General features: G+C 38.2%; 1 protein-coding gene across 1 annotated transcript in view; it reads left to right on the top strand.

The window, feature by feature from the left end:
- The first annotated feature begins 4976 nt into the window (after positions 1–4976).
- NEB (nebulin) overlaps positions 4977–22799 on the top strand; it is a 215649-nt gene continuing 197826 nt past the window's right edge. Inside the window, 9 exon segments of the mRNA XM_036858909.1 lie at positions 4977–5044; positions 5660–5744; positions 6320–6384; positions 12378–12578; positions 14434–14541; positions 15011–15115; positions 15806–15910; positions 16592–16696; positions 22025–22129. Of these exon segments, the coding sequence (XP_036714804.1) occupies positions 6349–6384; positions 12378–12578; positions 14434–14541; positions 15011–15115; positions 15806–15910; positions 16592–16696; positions 22025–22129 (765 nt within the window). The 5' untranslated portion in view covers positions 4977–5044; positions 5660–5744; positions 6320–6348.

The following is a 22799-nucleotide window of genomic DNA, read 5'->3' as shown; positions in this document are numbered from 1 at the left end:
GTCCACATGTCCATTATTGAAAGCACTAGTCACAAAGGAGAAAATTGATGAAGTCGACTACATGAAAATTAAGAACTCCTGTTCATCAAATGTCAGTGTGAAACTAATGAAAAGAACCACAGAGAGGGGAAGATATTTATAACATATATAACCATCAAAGGATTAGTATCCTTTATAGGATACTAATAGATCAATGAACAGGGGCCAAGAACTCAACAGAAAAATGGGCAAGAGAATTAAACAGACACTTCTCAAAAAACAACAAAACATCCAAATGTCCAATAAACATAGGAAAAAGAGTTCAACTTTACTAGTAGTCATGGAAATGCAAATTAAAACCACAAGATTACATTATTTCACACCCATCAGACAGATGAAATTTAGAATGCTTAATCTTAAGTGGTGGCCAGGTTAAGAGCATACATGTAAAGAATGTAAAAAATTCTTATCAATTTACATGATAAGAATGTAAATTGGTACCAACTCTGGAAAACAGGTAGCATTATTTAATAAAGTTGAAGATAAGCATACTCCTCGACCTATAATTTACCTGCCTACTTACATACTCTGGTCGGTTAATTGTCTATGAGTACCAGAATACACGTGCAACGATGTTCATTTCATCTTTGCTCTTAACTGACAAAAGCTGGATATACTCAGTTCCCCCTCACCAGCAGAATGGATAAATAGAAGTATTGTCATATTGTACAATAATTAAATTATTACACAATAATAAACATTATTATATGATAATATTATACAATAATAAAAAACAATGACATTAAGTGAAAAGTTAAGTTATAAAAATTACATACAGCATGAATCCATTATATAAAATTTTAAACAGACAACACTAAACTATATTGTTTAGGCATGCATACAGAGGTGGCAAAACTAAAAATAAAAGCAAGGAAATTTTTACTCTCAAGGTCAGGACAGAGATGACCTTTTTGTACCTGAGTGATAGTTATATAAATGCTCACTTTACCACTGTTTGCTAAACTGTACACATAAGCTTTATACAGTTTTCTGTATATTATACTTCACAACAAAAACAAAATTAAAGTAAAAAACAAAAACAAAACCCCAGAAAGTAAAAGGAAAACAAAACAAGAAAAAACACAAGAGACTAGAAACAGACATCCATGTTAATTCAATAAGTGCTAAAAGTGGCATTTCAAATTCAATTTACTTGTTAATAGTGTCGAAACTGGAAAGAAGAGATTGCCTGATTTGACTGCATATGGATTTAAAACATCTCTATGGCCACACACACCACAAACAACTTGGAGGAAATACAACACACAGAAGAAACACATGGCCAATAGCTATAATATAGTAAGAATGACTGGGGCTTCCCTGCTGGCGCAGTGGTTAAAAATCCTCCTCTCAATGCAGGGGACACAGGTTCGAGCCCTGGTCTGGGAAGCTCCCACATGCCATGGAGCAACTAAGCCTGTGTGCCATGTCTACTGAGCCTGTGCTCTAGAGACAGCAATGAGGACCCACCACAGCCAAAAATAAATAAATTAATTAATTAATTAATAAAATTTAAAAAAAAAGAATGACTATAAATCAGTGTAGGTAGGGAGATATGGGCCAATAATACACCGATCGATAAACATATGAAAAAATAACCGACTTTATTAGTAGTTGGTAAAGTGCAAAATAGAAAAAAATAATATATATATGCAGGAAAATTTAAAATACAATGTAATTATTTGTGCAATTATATATTAAACTTATTAAATTATAAAATAATTACAAAATGTAAAAATTAAGGGGATTATTAAAACCTGAGTCTCCTTCTAGCTTTACCTTTCTTAGTGTATGACTTACACCCTCATGCTCTGCCCACAGACATTACATCTGTGTCCCAGGCCTAGAGAAGGGTGGAATGGCAAGAGGAAAACAGTATATGCCTGCTGAATCTGACCCTGCTCCTCAGTAAAATCATACCTTTCCCAGAAGGCTTATTCTCTAGAATTACACTTAAATCTTATTGGCAAAACTATGTCACAGTTTTCCCCTAACATTTAAGGAATTGAGGAGGAATGTATTTTTTAAATTAGCATATTTCTGTCCCAAACTAAATTGCAGTTCTGTTAAAAAGCAAGAAGTGCTTAGTCAACTCCTGCTGCAGGATGGAAGCACCTAGAACAGTGCCTGGTACATTGTACATAATAAATATTAGTTAAAGGAATGGGAATTTTCATATTATAATCTACATAATCCCCAGAATGACAGTGAGGGGCATCAAGATGAGACCTGAGTACCAGGAAATTCGGTTGGATAGAACAAAAGGCTCCCTGAGAGATCTAAGATGAAATGCATATAACTATAAAATGCTACTTGATGTCTTTGAAAACACCAAGAGCGGATTTAGACAGAAAGTTTGAGGTAGTGATAAGCCTCTAGAATTGTGCTGTTAACACCATAGCCACCAGCCCCACGTGACTATTAAGTTTAAATTAAAAAAATATATAAAAACTTAGTTCTGCAGTCATGCCAGCCATATTTTGAATTCTCAATAACTGCATGTGGCTGGTGGCTACCATCTTGGTGGTGCTGGTATAGAACTTTTCCATGACTGCAGAGAGTTCTATTGGATACTGCTTATTTGGAAAAATGATGCCGATGGAGAAAAAAAAGGAGAGAGAGAAAACAAACAACAATAACAACAACAACAACAAAAACTATCAACTTGCAGAAAAACAAACCCTTGTGCAGGAAAAGAAAAATAATCATAATATATATATGAGGTTCAGCTATGAATGGCCTTTTGCTAATCATAATAACGTAAACATTGAATTCTGAATTACATAAATAGAACGTTATTGGGAGGATAGAGATGGGAGATGAGGCTTGTGTCTGGTGAGAGTGGGGGTTATATAAAAGAGAACTAAAGCCTGATCTTCCAAGGTGGGAACCTGACAGATAATACCAATGACTGGAAAAATCAGAAAAGAATAATATAGACCTTTTGTTGAATGTGTAGAGATAAATAACAAAAGATTCAGTTAAAAGGGTTAAAATTATTGTTTCCAGGGTGGGAAAAATAAAGGAATAGTGGAAACAGGAGGCACTGATTTTAGTAACAAGCCTTGCAAAACTATTTGATTCTTAAATGATGTGCAGATAAAATTTGGTTAAAATAATTAATAAAATCAAACTGCAGCAACAAAAACTCTTTTACAATGCCATTTCCTGCATCAAATCTTTTCTGGTCCCCAGACGTGACACTTCTATACTTTGATATTTCAGAAAGCATCATCTGAAGCTCTGCTATTGGTACCTAACTGTACCCTGCTTTGTTTTGTAGCCAATTATATAGGCTTATAACCAAACTCCTATTGATTCATAAATTCTTAGACTAACTACAGACTGGTTTCAGAAGCTTCACAATATTTTGGTATTTCAGTCTAATATAGAGTAAAGAGTAAAGAGTCCAATAAAATGTTTAAAGATGTAATAATAATTTTAAAATAATAATAGCTAACATTTATTGAGCACTTACTATGTGTAAGGCATATGATAAGAAGCTACCGATAGATCAAGGTGTCAATTGATTCTTTTTCCACAGAAGAGGCCATTGATAGGCCAGAAAAATAGAGGTGCTCTTTCATCTCGAGGGCATAACTCCAGATAAGCATTAATCTATGCCTATTTTTTACTTTATATATTTTTTATACTATATATATATTTTTAAAGGCCCGTATTATTTTTCAATTTAACACCATCTTTTAAAAAGCACATAATGAATAGTAAGTCATAATTCTTCTAGTTTGCAGCTGCCAGGTGAATGATCTCATAATCCACACAAATATTCCTTGGTCATAAAACCTATGGAAAGAAAGTGAACAGGTATAATTAATTCAGATTATAAAATGATGTTCAAATTTTACCACCATATGAATCATGGAAGGGGGAGAGGTACGTACGTTTGAAATGTGACATTACTTCCTAACATTTAACCAAAAAGAACTATAACAATATGTTTAGTTTCAAATCCATATCAAGATGTGAGTGACCCATGGGGTTTTTGCCTTAGTACAGGGAAGTGGAAAGGGATTCAATCAGTGAAAATTGTCTTCAGGTAGAAAATTGTTGGATGATTTATACAAAGTCAATGTCTTACACTCTGACTTGCATAACAGAGCATTATCTTCTAGTGATTTACTGATTTCCATTTTATCTGCCCTTGCTGTTCAGAAATTGAACCCTTTTGTGCCTGCATTCACACTTTGCTTCTAGGAGGCATTTGAGTAAATAGAAAATCAGTAACCCAGTTACATATGAGAGAGGCTCTGCATTCCTAGCAGCTAGGAATGCCTAGAAAGGGAGAAGGTGATGAACATGATTTGGCATTCTCCCTGCCTGGTTTAGTAATAGAAAAATGATGGGGCCTAATCTCTCTAATTACGCCCTGTGGATACCTTACCAGGTGTCACCATCAAGTATTTTCACCAATCACTTCATTTTATCACATTTTTAAAAACTGGTTTTGCCAACTTGATGTTTTCTGGATCTTATCCCTCTGTTTCTTTCACATCAACACCTGTAACTTATCTGTGGCTCACCTGGTGAGCTGTATGTGAGCGAGCATATTTATCTCCATGAAGATTGGAAAATTGACAGGAAGAAAGCAGTTGCAGAAGGTTAAAGCCCCTCAAAGTCATGCTGATTTTCTTCTAAATTCTTTTGCATGAATATGGTATTAAACAGAGCTGTAGGAAATGAGAGATTAAACATAAATTTGAACCCCATACTCTGGAAGTTAGGTAAAATTCCATTACATTTGAATACTTCTATGCAAGCAATTTGTTACCCTTTATCCTTTAGTGGAATTGATGAACAGGTGGTTTTCAGAAGATCACTCAGTATATTTAGCTCCTGAAATTTGAGCGACTCGAGATCTGATTGGCTGCTCTGGCCACATGATAATTCGGAGCCCAGGCTCCTCGCTGGCTCTTGCCTGGGGTTCTCAGGAGGGAAGAGTTGGGAGAGGCTTTGCTGCTGAGGAAATTTATTTGGTAGACTGAAGGTAAGGCCAATTTATGGCTTTTTCTGTAATATTCTTTCAGGAGATGTTCCACAACTTCCCTTGAAGTATTTTCCAAAGTTTGGGTTATAACTGGGGAAATGAGTGATGCAAATGTGACAAGGAAAGTCTGTAACCCCTTTGCCCTACTCAGACCTTACTAATACGTAACATGTAGTGTGTAATTAGAGTCGAGTCCTATATTAACCAATTTATTGCTTGACTGAGTTGGCTCTCTTGTCTAACAAATTTTTTTTTTCATTTTTTGCCTTTTTTTTTTTTCTAAATATATTAGTACAAAAAGGATCTATGTTCTATGTTCCTATATTTATCTGGTTCTACTGGGCTTCATTTGCCTCAGAAGGAGCAACAGTTTTGCTAGCGTAACAAAACCAGCCACAGCTGGGGTATTGATTTACATGGCAAATATCTTTGGGCGAAGGGACAGCTGCTCCAAATCATCATCCACTTTTATCAAGAGAGAGTCCTACTCTCTGGCGTCAAACTAAGAAGGCCTTGGGAGATCCTTTTGCTAGTTCCTGAATTAGAAGCTTAGGCCAAAGCCCCACCATCTCATATGTACTTCAATCAATGCTTTAACAATTTGTTATTTTTCAGGTTTGAACAGAGCTACAGAAACAAAACGGAAAAAATCCACACAGGCCAATGGTGTTCGGGAAGAGAATAACCCCATTGCCTTGAGGTTTCTATTTTTTCTTTTAAAGTCTGTTGACAGATTTATTTTTATGTGTTCTAATTTGAAGCATAGGATCTATTGCATGCAATGTAGTAGAACAGGATGGAGACCTAAGGCAGCCCTCCTAGAATTTTGGTGCTACCAGGAAAAACTCCAACTTTTTCTGAAAGCCAAGCTGAACTTTCACTAAAATTTTTGCTTGAAATTTTACTTGAAAATACTGTTCTCCAAGTATCTGGAAATGTAAATACTCTGTACCTTTGAATCCAAACCCTTTACCTCCCTTACCTCAGCTTCCTTTTACAACTTTAGCTAAATTGATCATGTAGCTAGAAGTAGCAATACGAAACATATTCCTGCGGGAAGCAAGAGAAAGAAATTTGAAGCCTCAGTTTTTTTAGACCTGTATTTAAATGTCTTTTCTCACTTAGCCTGCAAAAGTATATGAATATGTAGAATGGATTAGCCTTAAATTCTGTTTTTAGCATGTTATAAGATGGTTTCAGTCCTGGGGATAGATTCTAATGTATTTTCTAGTGTATAGATTCTAATGTATTTTCATTCGTCTGGAACATGAAAAGTTTGTAGGTGCCACTACTACTCTGGGAAAATGGCAGATGACGAAGAATATGAGGAGGTGGTGGAGGTAAGATTTTTTAAAATCCTGACTCTGACAGCAGAGAATTTTATGTGGCGACAATCAAAACCGTGTAGGTGAACTAATCATTCGAAAAACACATTGTCTATTATAACTTCTCAAGGAGTCATCATTAAAGCATAAGAAAGGAATATTTTACGTTCAGTTTCACTATAATTATGTGGGAGTAGAACTGAAAAGAAGTATCACTGTTTCCCACTTCTGCTTTTCTTTAAACTCTCAGAAAAAAAAAAAAAAAAAGTGTGGGGTAAAGGCGGATTTTCATTTGTCTTCTGAAGCTACATTCTTCCCCACTTCCCAGACCCCATGATCAAAGGGACTGAGGGGATGAAGAGAAAGTTCTGAGAACTGAACTCTATTTCTTAGTGTCTGCACAGCCACAGAGGAAAAAGAGCTACTTACTCTTTGCTTCAATCAGCTAATTATCTACGTATAGGGCGAAATGGACCAAGTGTTCAGAATAATATATATATGAGCTTATAGACATATGGGAGATTTTATATATGTTTATGTGCACACACATACATATATAAAAGCAAACTCATGAGTTTATTTTTACTTGTCTCAGAAGTGACCGCTGGAGCCACACTTCCCCACCAACTCCAATATATTTACCCAAGGGAACAAGACTAGCTTTTGCATTTGAATTTTGAAAAAAAAACAAAGATCATAGTGGGCATCTTGAAATATTCCCTCAAGATTATTGGTGGATATCTGACATGAGTTATATAAAGTTGTTAATTGTTTATTTTATATTTATATATATATTTTATATTTATTTTATTTTGTTTTTATTATGTTGTGGGTTTTCTTTACCACTTCTTGCCTTTAGCATCCATGTGATACATTGCCATTGAGTCTGAAGGTCCTTAATAATTACCAATTAAGCATGATGATCTACACATGTGAAAATCTCTAAGTGCCCAAGTTACATGGAGGCAGCTTTGAAAATCTGTGCTTTTTAATAAGAATGAAATTAACTTTAAGAGTTACCCAGAATCAAATTCAAATTGAACGTGCCAAAATTTGTCTTTGGAAGATTATTTTATGGAGCAGTTTATATTTAGGTCAAGAAAATTTTATTCTACAAATAAAATTGCTTTTATTACTGAAGGATATGAAGAAGAAGAAGGAAAAGAAAAAAAAAAACCCAGACTGAGCCTCATTCAATATAATGTTCAACTTCTCTGGCTTAAATGCCAAAGGTCATGTCTTCAGTGTTCAATATTATCACTAGTGCATTTTACATACATCCCTGATGGTCAGAATAATTACTATGAAGCACTAACAAAATTATAAATTAAATTGCCTTTCCTATGATGGTAATACCAGGAATACTTTTTAGCCTCCAACTTAAATATACCTTGTCTTTCTTAAAATAATTGTGTTCATTGGTCCCTGGAAATTGTCCTTAGTGCTAGATTTGGTGGATTTAACTAGATGTCATAAAAATGGAGGAGGCTATTTTTAGGCATCTCACCCTTGCCATTTTGTTCCCATTACTGCTTCTGGGTCTGACCAGCAGGTGATAAACTAATAGACTTTCTGCCAGAGAGAATTGAACCAAGGTCTCTCTGACCTCAAAAAAGATGCCATGAGAATGGGATGGTGGCAGATTTAAGAAAATGGGCAGGGAAGAATTCACAAAACAGACAGGAACTAGCTTTAAAAATATATCTCCTGGGGATCTTGGACAACTAAATAAAATTGTACTGTCATTCTGTACTCAAACTTAAACTTGGAAAGAAAGGAAAAGGCAAAGATGTACTATCTAATTAGTGGCACAGCTCTAAAAAAAAAAAAAAAAAGTGAGATTTGGCATGCAAGTTTATGCCAACCATTTGGATAATGTTGCCGTTTTTGGTAAGCTTTTTTCTAAGACATATTTACTAATGATGAGAGCCCAGCAAAGGTAAAATTTGATGGCTACCAAAGAGCTGCTTTTACTCGGATGCTAAGAAAATCCAAAATAGTTGTGAATCATTCACTTTAGTTTAAAATTTCTTTTCAAGTCACTGATGTTTTGTGTGACCAGAAAAATGGTTCCATGTAGATCAGCATCAAACAGCATTTCCTAAAGTGTCCAAATGATAGTTCCCATGTGATGAAGGCACAGCACATAAAAGAGATTCTCCGTCCTGTAAGAGCTTGTGATTTATGTTGCTATGTGTAAGGACACAGAGACAGAATTAGATTTCAAATTTTTAAAAAATAGTACGGGAGCAAAGAAAGCACAGGAGTGGGGGACGTTAAGCAAGTTTTATGCTAATTTTACTGCAAGTGAAACAGACCATGTGGCCTACTGACAATGGTTAAGTAATTTGATGAGAGTTCACTGAACCAAGGGCAAAAGAAAGGCCCCCGAGGGGGATTTTGCCTTCAGTGTTTTTTCCTCCCCGCAATAATATGTTTTGGTGGTAAAGAAAATATGAAGCATAAAATGTTATACATTTTGTTAACTGAGAAAATGAACCAAGTGTTTCATTTTTATCCCTTTCCTTGTATGCCTCAGCCTAAACTAGTCTTTCCTTCTGTTAACCCAGCAAAGCTGGGCGATGCCGGGGGCAGGATTCCACTCTCCTTAGGCATCTGAAACAAAATGTCAGCCAGTTCCTATCCACGTCTATTTATTGCTAGTGATGTCAGAAGTAGTTCAAAAGTAGATTTGACTTCATATCCAGCCTGCAGGCACCTCAGAGCCATCAGTGGCAAATCGCTGCCTAACTTTCCCACATTTTGTTGATGAGGAATTTCACCGTAGCAACCCTTTACAGGACCATCATGCTACTAGAAGCGATTTGCTCATCACTCCAGAAGAAACTCTAATTACTTAGTACTCAGGGTGGTATAGGGATAATTGAGATATGTCTATGCCTTCGGATCTATCATTTCCATGATAACAATATTTTAAAATTTTATTCACACTGAGGTTTCTGGTTTTCTTCTTTTTTATTGTTAGTCAGCAGTGAGTTTTATCACACACAGTTCCTCTCTGCCAACCCACACACTCAAGATATTGTTTATTTTGTTTGTTTTTTAAAATTTATTTTATTTATTTATTTATTTTTGGCTGCGTTGGGTCTTCGTTGCTGCGTGTGGGCTTTCTCTAGTTGTGGCAAGCGGGGGCTACTCTTTGTTGCGGTGCACAGGCTTCTCATTGCGGTGGCTTCTCTTGTTGCGGAGCGTGGGCTCTAGGTGCGCAGGCTTCAGTAGTTGTGGCACACGGGCTCAGTAGTTGTGGTTCATGGGTCCTAGAGCGCAGGCTCAGTAGTTGTGGCGCACGGGCTTAGTTGCTGCACAGCATGTGGGATCTTCCCGGACCTGGGTTTGAACCTGTGTCCCCTGCATTGGCAGGCGGGTTCTTAACCACTGTGCCACCAGAGAAGCCCAAGATATTGTTATTATATTCTTTTCTCAGCAAACTCTATCTAGGGTACCATAAGAAAGAATTTTACTTGTCTCAAGTAAAATAGCTTCACCAGATAAGTAGCCAGCGTCAGACACTTTTCTCATCATTCTGTCTGCATCTCCTTGTCCAGTCTGAGGGCTTTCACTGTAGCTACCCTGATGTTTCACATAGTTGGAATGCGTTCCAAAATGTCAACAGCCTCCCTCATCTACTTCCTTCCTACAAATATTGAAAACCAACTGGACTAGTGAAATAAGCCAAGTGGTTCTACTGAGGCAGAGCAGAGGTGATTTCTGCTTTGGTTCTCATGATAACTTTGTTCTCTATTTATAGTATCACACAGGGGAGACAGTCTATGAAGAGGTGTGGGGGGAGGTAAGACCCAGCCCACACCTGCACGAGCTGCATGCCCATTAAAGCAGAAGGAGCCTTCTCCTCTCTCAGACTCCCAGGGCTGCCGAGCTGGCAAAAGGGAGAATCTGGAGGATCACTCACCTGTGTGCCCAGCAGCCGGTGTTAAAAGAATGAACGTTACCTGTTTTTACTATTCAGTATATCCAAGATGGCTAGGGATGGTTTCCCCTGTTACTCGTGTTGTATTTTTGGTGTAGGTGATGCTTATTAGAATAACGTCATTGGCTATCACCACTCTCTTGACTGCAGCAAAGGTATTGCCTTGGACTTGTGATTGGCACGGGGACCAACAGTTTTATTGTGTAGTGTCATAACTTCTGGGGCACCAGCTCTGCCAAAAGAGATGGCACCTCCAAGCCTTTGTTCTTGATGATACAATAAAATGCTACTTAGATTTTGGCACATTAGGAATTCTGAGAAAGTCATTTCCATAAATATTCCAAGTTGGAACTTTTCTTTTTCAAGCTCTCTCATGCTTCATTTTCTGCATGGAGCTGTTTCTCTTGAGCATGACAAATAGTGATATGGATGGCTAACCCTGAAGCCTGCATAAAAACTAACATCAGTAGATGTTGTAAATTGGTTAGTTTCTCACCATCAACCATACATCAGTAATAATGGACAGAGAGCAACCTATTAACAATGATCTGACAAGAGTAGGGGTAGTTGTCATAGATGTACAATTTCCTTATCATTTAGGTTTCTATTTTCATAATTGATGCTGGAACTCTTCCTTTGGTACAGATGATATAAGCTGTGAAGGAAATTTTACTATGAGATGGATTGAAGATTTAGCTACTTATCTTCTTTTCTTACATACTGTATTTTTAACCTTGGACTAGACCCAAACTTTGGACCTTCGTTTCTTCCACTATAAAGCCTGTTGTAAGAAACAACAATCTCCCACCTACCACATACGTAGGACTGTTGTGAGGCTAACCAATTACCCCATTATGTTGTCATCATTATTCTTGTCCACGTAAGCATTTATTAGTGTAAATGGCACTCCAGTTCACATTCATTTTTTTAAAACATCTTTATTGGAGTATAATTGCTTTACAATGTTGTGTTAGTTTCTGCTGTATAACAAAGTGAATCAACTCTACGTATACACATATCCCCATATCCCCTCCGTCTGGTGTCTCCCTCCCACCCTCCCTATCACACCCCTCTAGGTGATCACAAAGCACCGAGCTGGTCTCCCTGTGCTAACTGACTAAGCCAAGAGAATGGTAATCACTTGTAATATTGATGTGATTCATTTTTTCAAGTTCATCATTCTTTGTCTCATACTACAGAATGCTTAAAACACCTGCAGAGCAAGCAACCAACTTTTTCTTAGAATCATTTAAAAGTTAATATTAAAGTCAAGAATTTAAGCTTTATTTGATTGTCTTCATTTTTTTGTTCCCTGATCCCAGTTTGCTTTTACTTTACCCATGCAGTTTAAGAAGATTTTTAAATGTTTGAAAATATTTTTACTTTTGATTTTTTTTTAATTTATTTTTAATTTTTTATTTTTTTAATGCTATTCTTGTCTGCTTACATTCTTTTTATTTATGTATGTATGTATGGCTGTGTTGGGTCTTCGTTTCTGTGCGAGGGCTTTCTCTAGTTGTGGCAAGCGGGGGCCACTCTTCATCGCGGTGCGCGGGCCTCTCACTATCGCGGCCTCTCTTGTTGCGGAGCACAGGCTCCAGACGCGCAGGCTCAGTAGTTGTGGCTCACGGGCCCAGTTGCTCCGCGGCATGTGGGATCTTCCCAGACCAGGGCTCGAACCCGCGTCCCCTGCATTGGCAGGCAGATTCTCAACCACCGCACCACCAGGGAAGCCCTTACTTTTGATTTTTATCCTATCTTAAAGTGTTCCTTTAGGCAAATGGAATTTTAAGGTAATGTTGCAAGTCAGTAAAGAGTAACCATTTTATTCCATGCAATCTGACACAATCAGCATTCAGATTTATGTCACACAATATGCCTTCACATGGATATAGCATGTGATTTCCTGCTTTGGCCTGCTTTAGATGTGGAGAAGTAACACCAGGGATATCAGTCTGACTTGAAGTTAGAATAAGGTATATCAAGACTATGGTATCTCAGTTTTTACTTTCATAACAATGTTGTCAAATTTTGACATAACTGCATGTCAAATTTTCAGACAGTAACAGAAACCTATGAAACTACGACAACAAAGACATCTGACTATGGGCAAGCAGAAACTTCCAAACCGGCACTGGCACAGCCAGTACCAGGAAAGCCGGTGGAGAGGAAGAGAATCATTCGAAAGAAGATGGACTGTTCAAAGTTCATGACCCCTTACATTGCACACAGTCAGAAAATGCAGGATCTCTTCAGCACAGTAAGTTTCAAACAACTTCTGCTTATCTGGTTTTATTATTGAGAAATTACTGATCTCAACCAACTCTGTTTTGGATGCTGGCTGGATTTTGCTTCTCAACCATGTATGAGACAAAACTTATTTTACAGAAACATAATGTCTTGTAACTCTTGAATTCTGCTTTCAGGTAATTTACTTGCACCATTGCAGCATCAGGGGAAGCTGATGAAATTATCCCCACAAAATAAGCATAAGGCCAACTATAAAGCATTTACTGGATTTAATCACTATTTGTTAGCCAGTCTAGAATAATGAAATCATAGTTATAGATTTATAGATTTAGATATAGATTTATAGATATAGATTTAGTTGAAATCAGTTCACAGAAGCTAAATAGCACTTATCTGCACTATGTCTGAGCATGATGCCCTTCAAGTAGACTAGCTAACAGTATATAACAAGGTCTCTAGGAGGTATAGTGAAAAAGAACGTGTAGTTTAAAAAACCAGGATCAGACTAAGAACTCATGTGAAACTGAGGATCAGAATGTTTTACTGTACCTTGGAACAGCAGTTTTTTAACTGTGGCTGCACATTGGAATTCCCGAGAAGCTTTAAAACTACTGATGCCCAGGCTGTTCTAGTTTAATTGGTCCAGGCAGGCCTGGGACCTGTAGAGGAGGATTTTTAAAAGCTTCCCAGCCTCTAATGTGCAGCCCAGGTTGAGAATCACTGCTTTTGATGATCCCTGGTCCTTACATTTCCATGTACAGTTCTGTAAGTTACACTGACTGGCAGCAGGTTTAGACCCCTTTGAATGGATCTAACTTGTTGATTGTCCAGAGTAGACTGAGGTCTCACTAGGTGGCCTGATTGCACATCCTCTGGAGGTTTGAAAAAGATGAAAGGTACTCAGGGGAACATCGGATTATATAGGATTAATGCTTATGTCAAAAGCATCCTTTTGTGGTTGGCCAATGAATATTCATTTCTGGTTGAGTGTTAACTACTGGGGACTATTTGGTAAATTTCTAGTTCAGATTCTTGAATGATCTAAAATTTAGGTTTTCTAAAATTTAGATTTCTAAAAACAAGATTATCGTGCCTCTTTTATCACAGTCGTATTCAGCAAAGATAGAAAAATTTATCTGTCAATTTATTGCCATAAAAATCTCATTAATTCAGACACTAATATTCAAGAATTTCTGATGGTCTGAACAAAATGTTGGCAAAGGTTTGTAATATGTTTAAAGTGATTAGTAATGAAATCAATAGTATAATTTAGATTCTTGACTATTCCACTTGAGTCTTCCTGAAGCATTAATAATCATAAATTATGCATATTATTGTTAAAGCAAGAACTCGTATATTTAGCAGAAATAATAAAATTGCATTCCTTTTCAAAATACTCATAATTTAGACTTCCCATTAATTCAGCTGGTGTCTCAGTTATCTAAATTACTGAGATTTAGCTGCAACTTCTGAACTGAATATTTTTGCATTGTATTAGCAATCAAATCTTTTCAGACTTGACTCAATTTCTATATTTATTTCCTAAAATTATTGAGGTTCCAGCTTTTTATGTGTGAATTCAGACAATAAAAATATTGAAAGAATCATTTTAGGGCATTTCCAAGACAATATTTTATAATAAAATTTCTACTGTCACCAGTATTCAGCCATGTTTAGGAAGAACAATTAACATATCTATTTTAGTTTTTGTTGAGAATCAGGGTAGGGGACAAAAAGAGAGCTATTATAATTGATAATTGTTATAACCTGCAAGATTAAAAAAAAAAGATGGGGATGTGTGCATTGCCTGAAAGTTCTGCTGCTGTGTTGTTAGGTTTTAGGCTAATATCTGATATTCTTTTTAGAATAAATACAAGGAGAACTATGAGAAAGCAAAAGGACAGCCATACGCCATCACAACTGATACCCCAGAACTTCGCAGAATCAAGAAAGTACAAGATCAACTCAGTGAGGTGGGCTGCATTGCTAAAATAAAGGAGAGAGACATTTCAAAAATATGCCTACTACTGGGAATTTGAGGACTTTAAATAGGTGCGGAGAGAATAAGGGGTCGAATTACTATGAGCCAGTCCAGAAATCTAGAGGAAGCAACGGCCATAGATTATGCTGCTGTAAATGTGAACCTAAAGAGATTTCTAAAAGCTTGGCTTAAAGGTGATGTGAGATGGGAGTTCCAGCTCGCTGTGATCCTCCATACTGGAGCACAGGGAGGCTGAAATTTGCCCGGGAAAGCAGACACACAGTAAATACAGGTGCTCTGTAGATCTTTGGAGATCACAGTTTTCTACCTAAAATGCAGAAACTTGGCTTTGCGATGCAGACATAGAGTGATTGGGTCAGTGCTCTTTATTATAAGATATTCTTTAATATACTCATATGTTCATGCCTGTCATGAGTTCTAATTTTACATTATTTTTGCAGGTTAAGTATCGAATAGATGGCGATGTTGCTAAAACTATTTGTCACGTAGACGAAAAAGCAAAGGACATTGAACATGCAAAGAAAGTGTCGCAGCAAGTCAGTAAGGTAAGGTCATGGGATGGATAGCTGGGGTACTAAATAGCATGTGCATTGTCTCTGCCTGGCCTTAGAGGAGAAAACTGGACTGGCCAGATCCTGCTCGCCAGTCTCACTTGAACCCATAGGCATGGTGGGCTCTAATGGCAACACGTGTCAGGGAGGCTGCACAGGTGACTGAAGTGGCCAGTCAGAGCTATGGGAGTTGGAAAGCCCAGGCCCTGCCACTCAGCTCCAGGCAGGTGCTGCACAGAATGCGGTCCCAGTGTCACCAGAATCTCTTATTTATTTTTTAAAGAAGTTGGGAGGTGAATTTTTATGAGAAATCTCCAAATTTCAAAGGTAGGCAACTAATTAAAACATTAAAAAAAAAATACCATCTAAGTCAAACACATCTACCATCCAAATTCAGTGAATGACTGACAGGTTGCAACCTTTGAAAAGAATCCCTAGAGAATCAGAATCATGATTTAGTTTACAAAATTAGGCTTTTCAAGTAAAAGCTTACTAATGCAGGCAAATTATCATGGGATGTCGAATGGTCAACGTTTCCATAATTGATGCTGGTGGCACATCAGCAGGCTTTGCATGAGGACAACTTGAGTTTGAAAGACTCTTCATAGTGCTCTCCTTTGTGCTCTAAATCCTCATGCCCTTGCGGGAGACATCAAACCAAGGTCCTCTGTTCTTTCTGTCCAGGTTTTATACAAGCAGAACTGGGAAGACACCAAGGATAAGTACCTGCTTCCTCCTGATGCCCCTGAACTTGTCCAGGCCATCAAGAACACAGCCATGTTCAGTAAGGTAAAGGCCTCTGCTCTGTCGCCACTTCTATCTTCTCGTGTCCTCCCACACGTCATGCAGAGGGATACCCCGTAAACCCTGGCTAGTCTGGAATATGGTTCCCCAACCATTTTGTGAGTAACCTTGAGACATGTGGGCCTGCAGGGATAGGGCTGGCCAGGAGGAACTGAGAAGAAAGCTCTTGGGCCAAGTAGAGGAGAGGGTCTGAACAACCGGGGAAAACAAAGATGCACCTGAGAGCCTGCTGTGAGACCCACAAAGACCCACAGAGTGTAGAGCCTGTGCTACACTTTGGATATTCCCAGCTGTCACTCTCATTAAAGCTTTAATTTTCCCACTCTTATTAAAGGTTTATTAAAGGTTTAAGCACAGCAATTATGCTAAGTGCTTCCTGGCTCCTTACATTTGCATTAGTACTTGCTGCAGGAGGCAAGTGCAGTTACAGAGGGGAGATGAAACAGAATCAGACACATCTGCCTTTCTGTAAATAAGACTTGTCAGGAGAAGCTGGAGAAGCTATTAATAAATATGACTTGGATTGAATGGAATTTGTGAATTCCACTTACCTTTGCTCTCACCTTGCCCTGGGTTCTTTATGCCATTGATGGATGAATTCAAAATTATATATTTCAAGTAAGTGTGTTCTCACGTTCTCATAACTTTCATTTTTCCCTGATTTAGAAACTTTACACTGAAGACTGGGAAGCTGACAAAACTTTGTTTTATCCATATAATGATAGCCCGGAGCTGAGGAGGGTTGCCCAAGCCCAGAAAGCTCTCAGTGATGTAAGTGCAGTGCAGTGTGCACATTTGGGAGTGTGGAATCAGGACACCTCGAATTATGTCTTCTAGCCAGAAGTTCATTGCAACTCCTCCTATAAAAAGACTAAGTGCTATTATTTCAAAGGAGTACGTATAGAATCATTATAATTTATGATGTCTAATTTAAATTAGATTTTATAATTTATATTACATATAAGTTAGTCTAATGCCCTCTTCTTACTGGTGAGGAACCTGAGTCTAAGGTCACATAAGTAGTTAGTGGCAGAGCCCAGACCAAAAACCTCGTCTTGTGATCCTAAGACCAATGTTCTTTCCGCTAGAGCATGTGTCCTTCTATCCCGCTGGCTGGAGTTAAGTTTTTCTGTGACATTAGAGTGGCATTTAAAAAAACTTATTGGGATTATAGCCACCTTCCCAAATGTATTAAGGGAACAATGTTATTGAAGGACTTTGATTTGCTATCCTAATCATAAAGTCTGAACTGTGATATGTCCCCTACTTCTGCATGGGGCACCTGACTACGTACTTGTCCAAACATCTTTGTGTGGTTATCTCACAAAGAGCTCTCGCCATTGAGTGTACATAGAGGATATTTCAGAGTTAGCGAAAAAAAAATTCAGCAGCCCCACTGGCCAGAATTTTAGTATCCTAGACCTTGAAATCTTTATTAGGGGAACTTAAAAGGCATAATAGAGCTCTTAGAATTGAGAGCAGCAGCGGCAAAGATGACCACTTGGGTCCAGCACTAGCCCTTGTTTTGAGGTAATTTATTTCTTGACCCCTTGATTTGCTAGAGGCCATACTGAAAATAAGACTGCTCTAGGCTTCAGGAAAACACTGTATTATAGAATGAGACATTGTCTTTCATTCAATAGACCCCTGAACCTCTTATGTTCAACATAGACTTAAGTCACTTGGCATCTTGAGACTCATTAGAATGCATCCTAGGATCCTATCTTGCCCTGAACTGAAGTTATACATACTCATTTGAAGGTATCTCCAACTTTTGAGCTCTATTTTTTAATTCCTATCATTTGATATCAACTGCAAGTTTAATAGACGTATTTCTATCCCAGTTTGCATATAATTGATTAAAATATAGCACAGATATAATCCTATCCTTCCACAGGGTAAACTAGGAAATAATGGAGGCATAACAAAATTTTAAGGCCAGCTAGTAAATGGCAGCAATTTTAATGGGAACCTTCTGCCTCTCTTTTAAGATTAGCTGTTTGGTTTTGAATCTCATAAATGTACAATGTTGTTGTGTGGCCTTTATCAAGTGATCAATAATTTTTTTTATTGAAAGTCCATTATGCATGCATACCTGGCAGGATGAAAAAGTACAAGAAATTTTCATCCTTTCCCCCTGAGAATTTAAAACCAGGCTGGTAAGATGAATGTGTTATATAACAAACAACAAGACAAAAATAAAAAAACAAAAACAGGAAAGCCAAACCCAAACCCTACAGTCTAATATTTGCTAAGAGAAAGACAGGACATGTGTGAATAATCAGAGAAAGCCATATGGAGGTGGTGATCCCAAGGGAATAGGTAGTGATGAACAGGAAAGGCATTTTGAGGAGAGATAGTACTGGACAAAGGGACAGAAGTGAAATGAGTCTGGAGTTTCAGGGGACAAAGAAAGTGAATGCTTGCTGTGATAAACCATAATGGAAAAGAATATAAAAAAAGAATGTCTCTATGTGTATAACTGAGTCACTTTGCTGTACAGCAGAGATGGGCACAACATTGTAAATCAACTCTACTTCAATTTTAAAAAATTGAAAAAAAAAAAAGAAAAGAAAGTGAATGCTGTGAGTGTTCAGATAGGAAGGCACTTGTAAGAAACTGGTAGCAGGACCTTGAAAATCAGACAAAATAGCTTTGATATAATATGGTAGGCAATGAGAAGCATCATAAGATTTTAGAGAGGAAAACAACATGATAAAAGTAGAATCTCAGGAGGCAGACAGCAGAAGCAAGAAGAACTACAGTCCTGCAGCCTGTGGAACAAAAACCACATTCACAGAAAGGTAGACAAAATGAAAAGGCAGAGGACTATGTACCAGATGAAGGAACACGATAAAACCCCAGGAAAACAACTAAATGAAGTGGAGATAGGAAACCTTCCAGAAAAAGAATTCAGAATAATGATAGTGAAGATGATCCAGGACCTCGGAAAAAGAATGGAGGCAAAGATCGAGAAGATGCAAGAAATGTTTAACAAAGACCTAGAAGAATTAAAGAGCAAACACCTGAAAGTAGAATCTGGAGAAATTTTGATGGACCATATGGTGGATTGAGACAGGGAACATCATGATTTGTAGAACATTATTTTAGTAACACAAACAAATCAGAGGGATGATGGAGACAAAGGAGAGGAAGAAAGGAATCTGAAGGTGGTATTTAAAAAGTGTTAATGGCATTAGATATTGGAGATAAAGGTGAGAAAGGAAACATCCATGAGTTTGACAGACTGGTAGTCTGGGTGAATAAGGGTATAAGTGGTAAAGATGCCTTTAGTGAAAAGAGAAATAGAGTTGAGATAATGGAAGAAACATTCAGATCAAGGCATTTGATAAACTAGAAATTTAGTTCTATTGCACAGGTGTGAGATCAGGACAAGAGATTAATATTTGAGTCAAATAATTTTTTAGAACTGACAGCTGTAGACATGAAAATGTATGAGGGAGGCAGAACAGTGTATGGCCAAGGGCAGAGTTCTGGATGACACCCACACTTAGGACACGTGGAAAGGAGCCAACAGAAGAATGACAGAACAAAGGTCGGAGAAGTTGAAGGGGAACCAGGAAATGCCATGTTGTGTAAGCCTAGGGAGAAGTTTCCAAGAAGACTCTTAATCTCCAACTGTCTCCTTTTACCCACAAAATGGAGAGATGAAGGGTCACCTCCATGCTACTTTAGTTCTATGGACTTTGAACAATTAAAGTTGACCACATTTTTTGAGATATCTCAATAGAAGACATAATGAAGAAGAATTTATAATAACGAAGTAGAATCTTCCCATCCTTGCCTCAGAAAGACTTGGCAGTTGAGGTATGGCTTTTATTTTTGCTGCAGACCAAGTATCAGATTACCAGCATGCCTATTAATACTGTTGTCAGCACCATGAACTTCTACAATTATTGGACACAGGGCCCCAAACAAGCTGTTGTCCACAAACATACCACTGGGTAGGTTCATAGATTTTGAGCTAAGGATTTGGTTTCAGAGCCTCTCTCTCCCTCTCTGTGTCCTTAACCCTACTTACCATGTTTTCCTTATTATCTAAGTAGAGACAAATGACTTTGCAAACACTGAGAGTCTTTAAGCCGATCCAGAGTACTGAATTCTAACTAGACAGAATTCTGAACAAAGGTTCTTCAGAAATTAGGACTTCTAGGTCAGAAAGTTCTTGACAGCATGTCATACTTAGTAAGCATTTCTCCTGGCAGAATGTTGCTTTCTCCTTAAGGACTTAGCTAGTCATGGAAAATACAGGTTGGTCTATGCCTAGAATAAGTCTTCACTTATTTAAAAGAAAATAAGCCATGGAATTAATACAAATACATTTTAAAATCTGTCTTTTGTATCCCAATCAACTTAGTATTTGTGAAAGCGTTTATATAGGCACTAGGTAGATATTTTTAGAATAAGATATAGTTAGACTTGGTTAAAGTATGACGAAGATGACTGTGACCTTGGAACTATCCTACCTATTTACTTTATAAATAAGGATACTGCCACATGGAAGAATAAATCATTTGTAGAAGTCTCACAGCTGAGTAGTAGAAGAGCTGGGAGGATAATTCTCCTCTTCAGATCTCCCCCGATGGCCTCAGTTTGTAAAACACACATTCAGAAATCAGTCATCAAACCCTCGCTCCAGTCAGGTACTAGACAGGGAACAGGGTTCCCAAATGAGAGGTTGCCATCCCAGAGCTCACAATCCAAGGTGGGACAGACATGTAAACAACCAGTTACAGTGTCATCCGATAATTCCTTTAAAGGAGGTAAGGGCCAAGTTGAGTGAGATCCCAGGAGAAGGTCATCAAGACAAAAAAGGCTCAAGAGGTGAAATCATGCCTGTCCTGAGACATGAAGAATGAGTAGCAGTTTGCAAGCCGATGGGGAAAAGGTGGAGTTGGAGCTTCCAGGGAAAGGGAACAGCATGTCTGAGGTTCAGAGGCATAAAAGGACCTTGTGTGTCTGGGGATCTGTGAATGTTCTACATTGTTAGAGGCAGGGGTCAAGACTGGTGGAAGAAAAAGCCAGAGAAGTCAGTAGTGAAGAAAAAAGGGAGAACAGGAGCCATGGGGATGCATAGTTAATGGGCACAATGCTTATTTTAAGGTTAGAGAGGCCTTTTGTAGGCTGAAGGAAAGAAGCTAATGAAGAGGGAGCTGTTGAATCTGTAAGAAAGAAGAGGGGTGGCTTCTAGAGCTGGGTACCCAGGGCTACCAGAGTGAGCAGCACCCCATGTGCAGGACTCATGCCCTGCAAGGAATGCTTCCTCTGGGCCATGCGGGGGCTGGGAGAGGCAGGGATGAGGATAGATAAAGATAAGTGTGTAGCCTGTCTTTATGAAAGAGGAAGCTGAGAGGAAAATGGAGCGGATTGGACAGTGTTGGGGTTTCAGACGAGTCACTGGGAGTAGAGACCGACCAGAGACACAAAATGGGATGTTCAAGCTTCAATAAAGGCAAAGTAGCAATTGGGTACCATAAATGCAGAGTTTTAGGCACAGAGCACCAAGCAAGTAGCTGTTCACAGAACATACCATTGGGTAGACACATAGATTTCAACTAGAGGCTTGGGTTCCAGAGGCTTCCTCTCCCACCTCTGCACCTTCTTCCAGTGTCCCTTTTAACCCTGCTTATGGTGCTGTCATTACCTAATCCATAGAGTTGTGTGATTTTCCTCAGCAGCACTCAGCATCCTGGATATAAGAACAGCTGAAGTGTGTGCTTGACTTTTCCAGAGCTGGGAGTTTGTGAGCAAGTGTGATGTAAAGACAAGAGGATGGGAGTTGACGGTGCTAGTTAAGAGAATAACTTTAGTTGTAAATCATGGTGTGGAGACGAATGGAAGGGGATGGATGTAAGGCCAATAGTCTTGGAGAAGGAAGACTCAAAGAAATTGAAATCACTAGTAAAGCTGAGAGAAAGGGCCTGTAACATTTAAAAGGATAAATTACGGTACACTAAAATGTAAGACTTCAAATAAAGTGGAAAACATAGCCTTTTCTAAAAAATGCCAACAAATGGAATGTGGGAAGTAGATTAATTTGCTATAGCTCTTGAACATCCCTGTCTTTTATTTTGTCAGATTGCCTACAAAAAAGGTCACACTGAACAGCAAACTCAATTCACATCTCTGCCGGATCCTCCAGATATAGAATTTGCCAAGAAAGTGACCAATCAAGTGAGCAAGGTAAGTAAATAGGGCTGGGACACTGTTTCCCTTGAAAACTCTGCTGAATAATCTCAACCATCAGAGAAAGTAACTAAGATCAACCTAAAAACGCAACACAAACACTAAGAGTATTCGTGTATATGACCGGAAAACTCTACAGCTAAAGAAACACATCCATTAACACCATGGAACTATGTTAATAAATACTCAGCCAGCTTGATGACTCAGTGATTGATACATGGGAAAGTGTTTTGAGAACTGAACCCACGTCCTGATGTCCTTTGACATTTTGACTTATGAGAGGGATACTAACAGAGTAACCAAGTAACTGCAAATTTCCACAAAGGATCTGATTGTTTTAATTCAGTGCAGACCCTGTATAGTTTTATGCTCAGAGTCAGACTTGGAGAAAATAAGAGTGCATGAGTGGTCTCTCAGATGTAGTTTGGTTAGACAGCCCTGGGAAGTGCACCTCATAATTTTTAAGGCCCTGGCAAACAGCTTAGTCTGTCTGTATTTAGTCTGGTAAACTAGCTCTGAGGAATGCAGCCCTGACAGGGAATGCAGAGAAACAGATGTTCAACTGATGAATAGATCCATGCTAAATTCCATTTTAATTTGGCCCAAATCAGGCCACTTTCTCCTGGGATACTGCTGCTTTTAAATACTTTCCTTTGCCCTCTGTGGA

Source organism: Balaenoptera musculus, chromosome 7 (genome assembly GCF_009873245.2).
Source record: "Balaenoptera musculus isolate JJ_BM4_2016_0621 chromosome 7, mBalMus1.pri.v3, whole genome shotgun sequence".
In the NCBI taxonomy this organism is placed as follows: Eukaryota; Metazoa; Chordata; class Mammalia; order Artiodactyla; family Balaenopteridae; genus Balaenoptera; species Balaenoptera musculus.
Note: the sequence above shows the minus strand (reverse complement) of the source record. Positions and strands in the feature narration are given on the sequence as shown.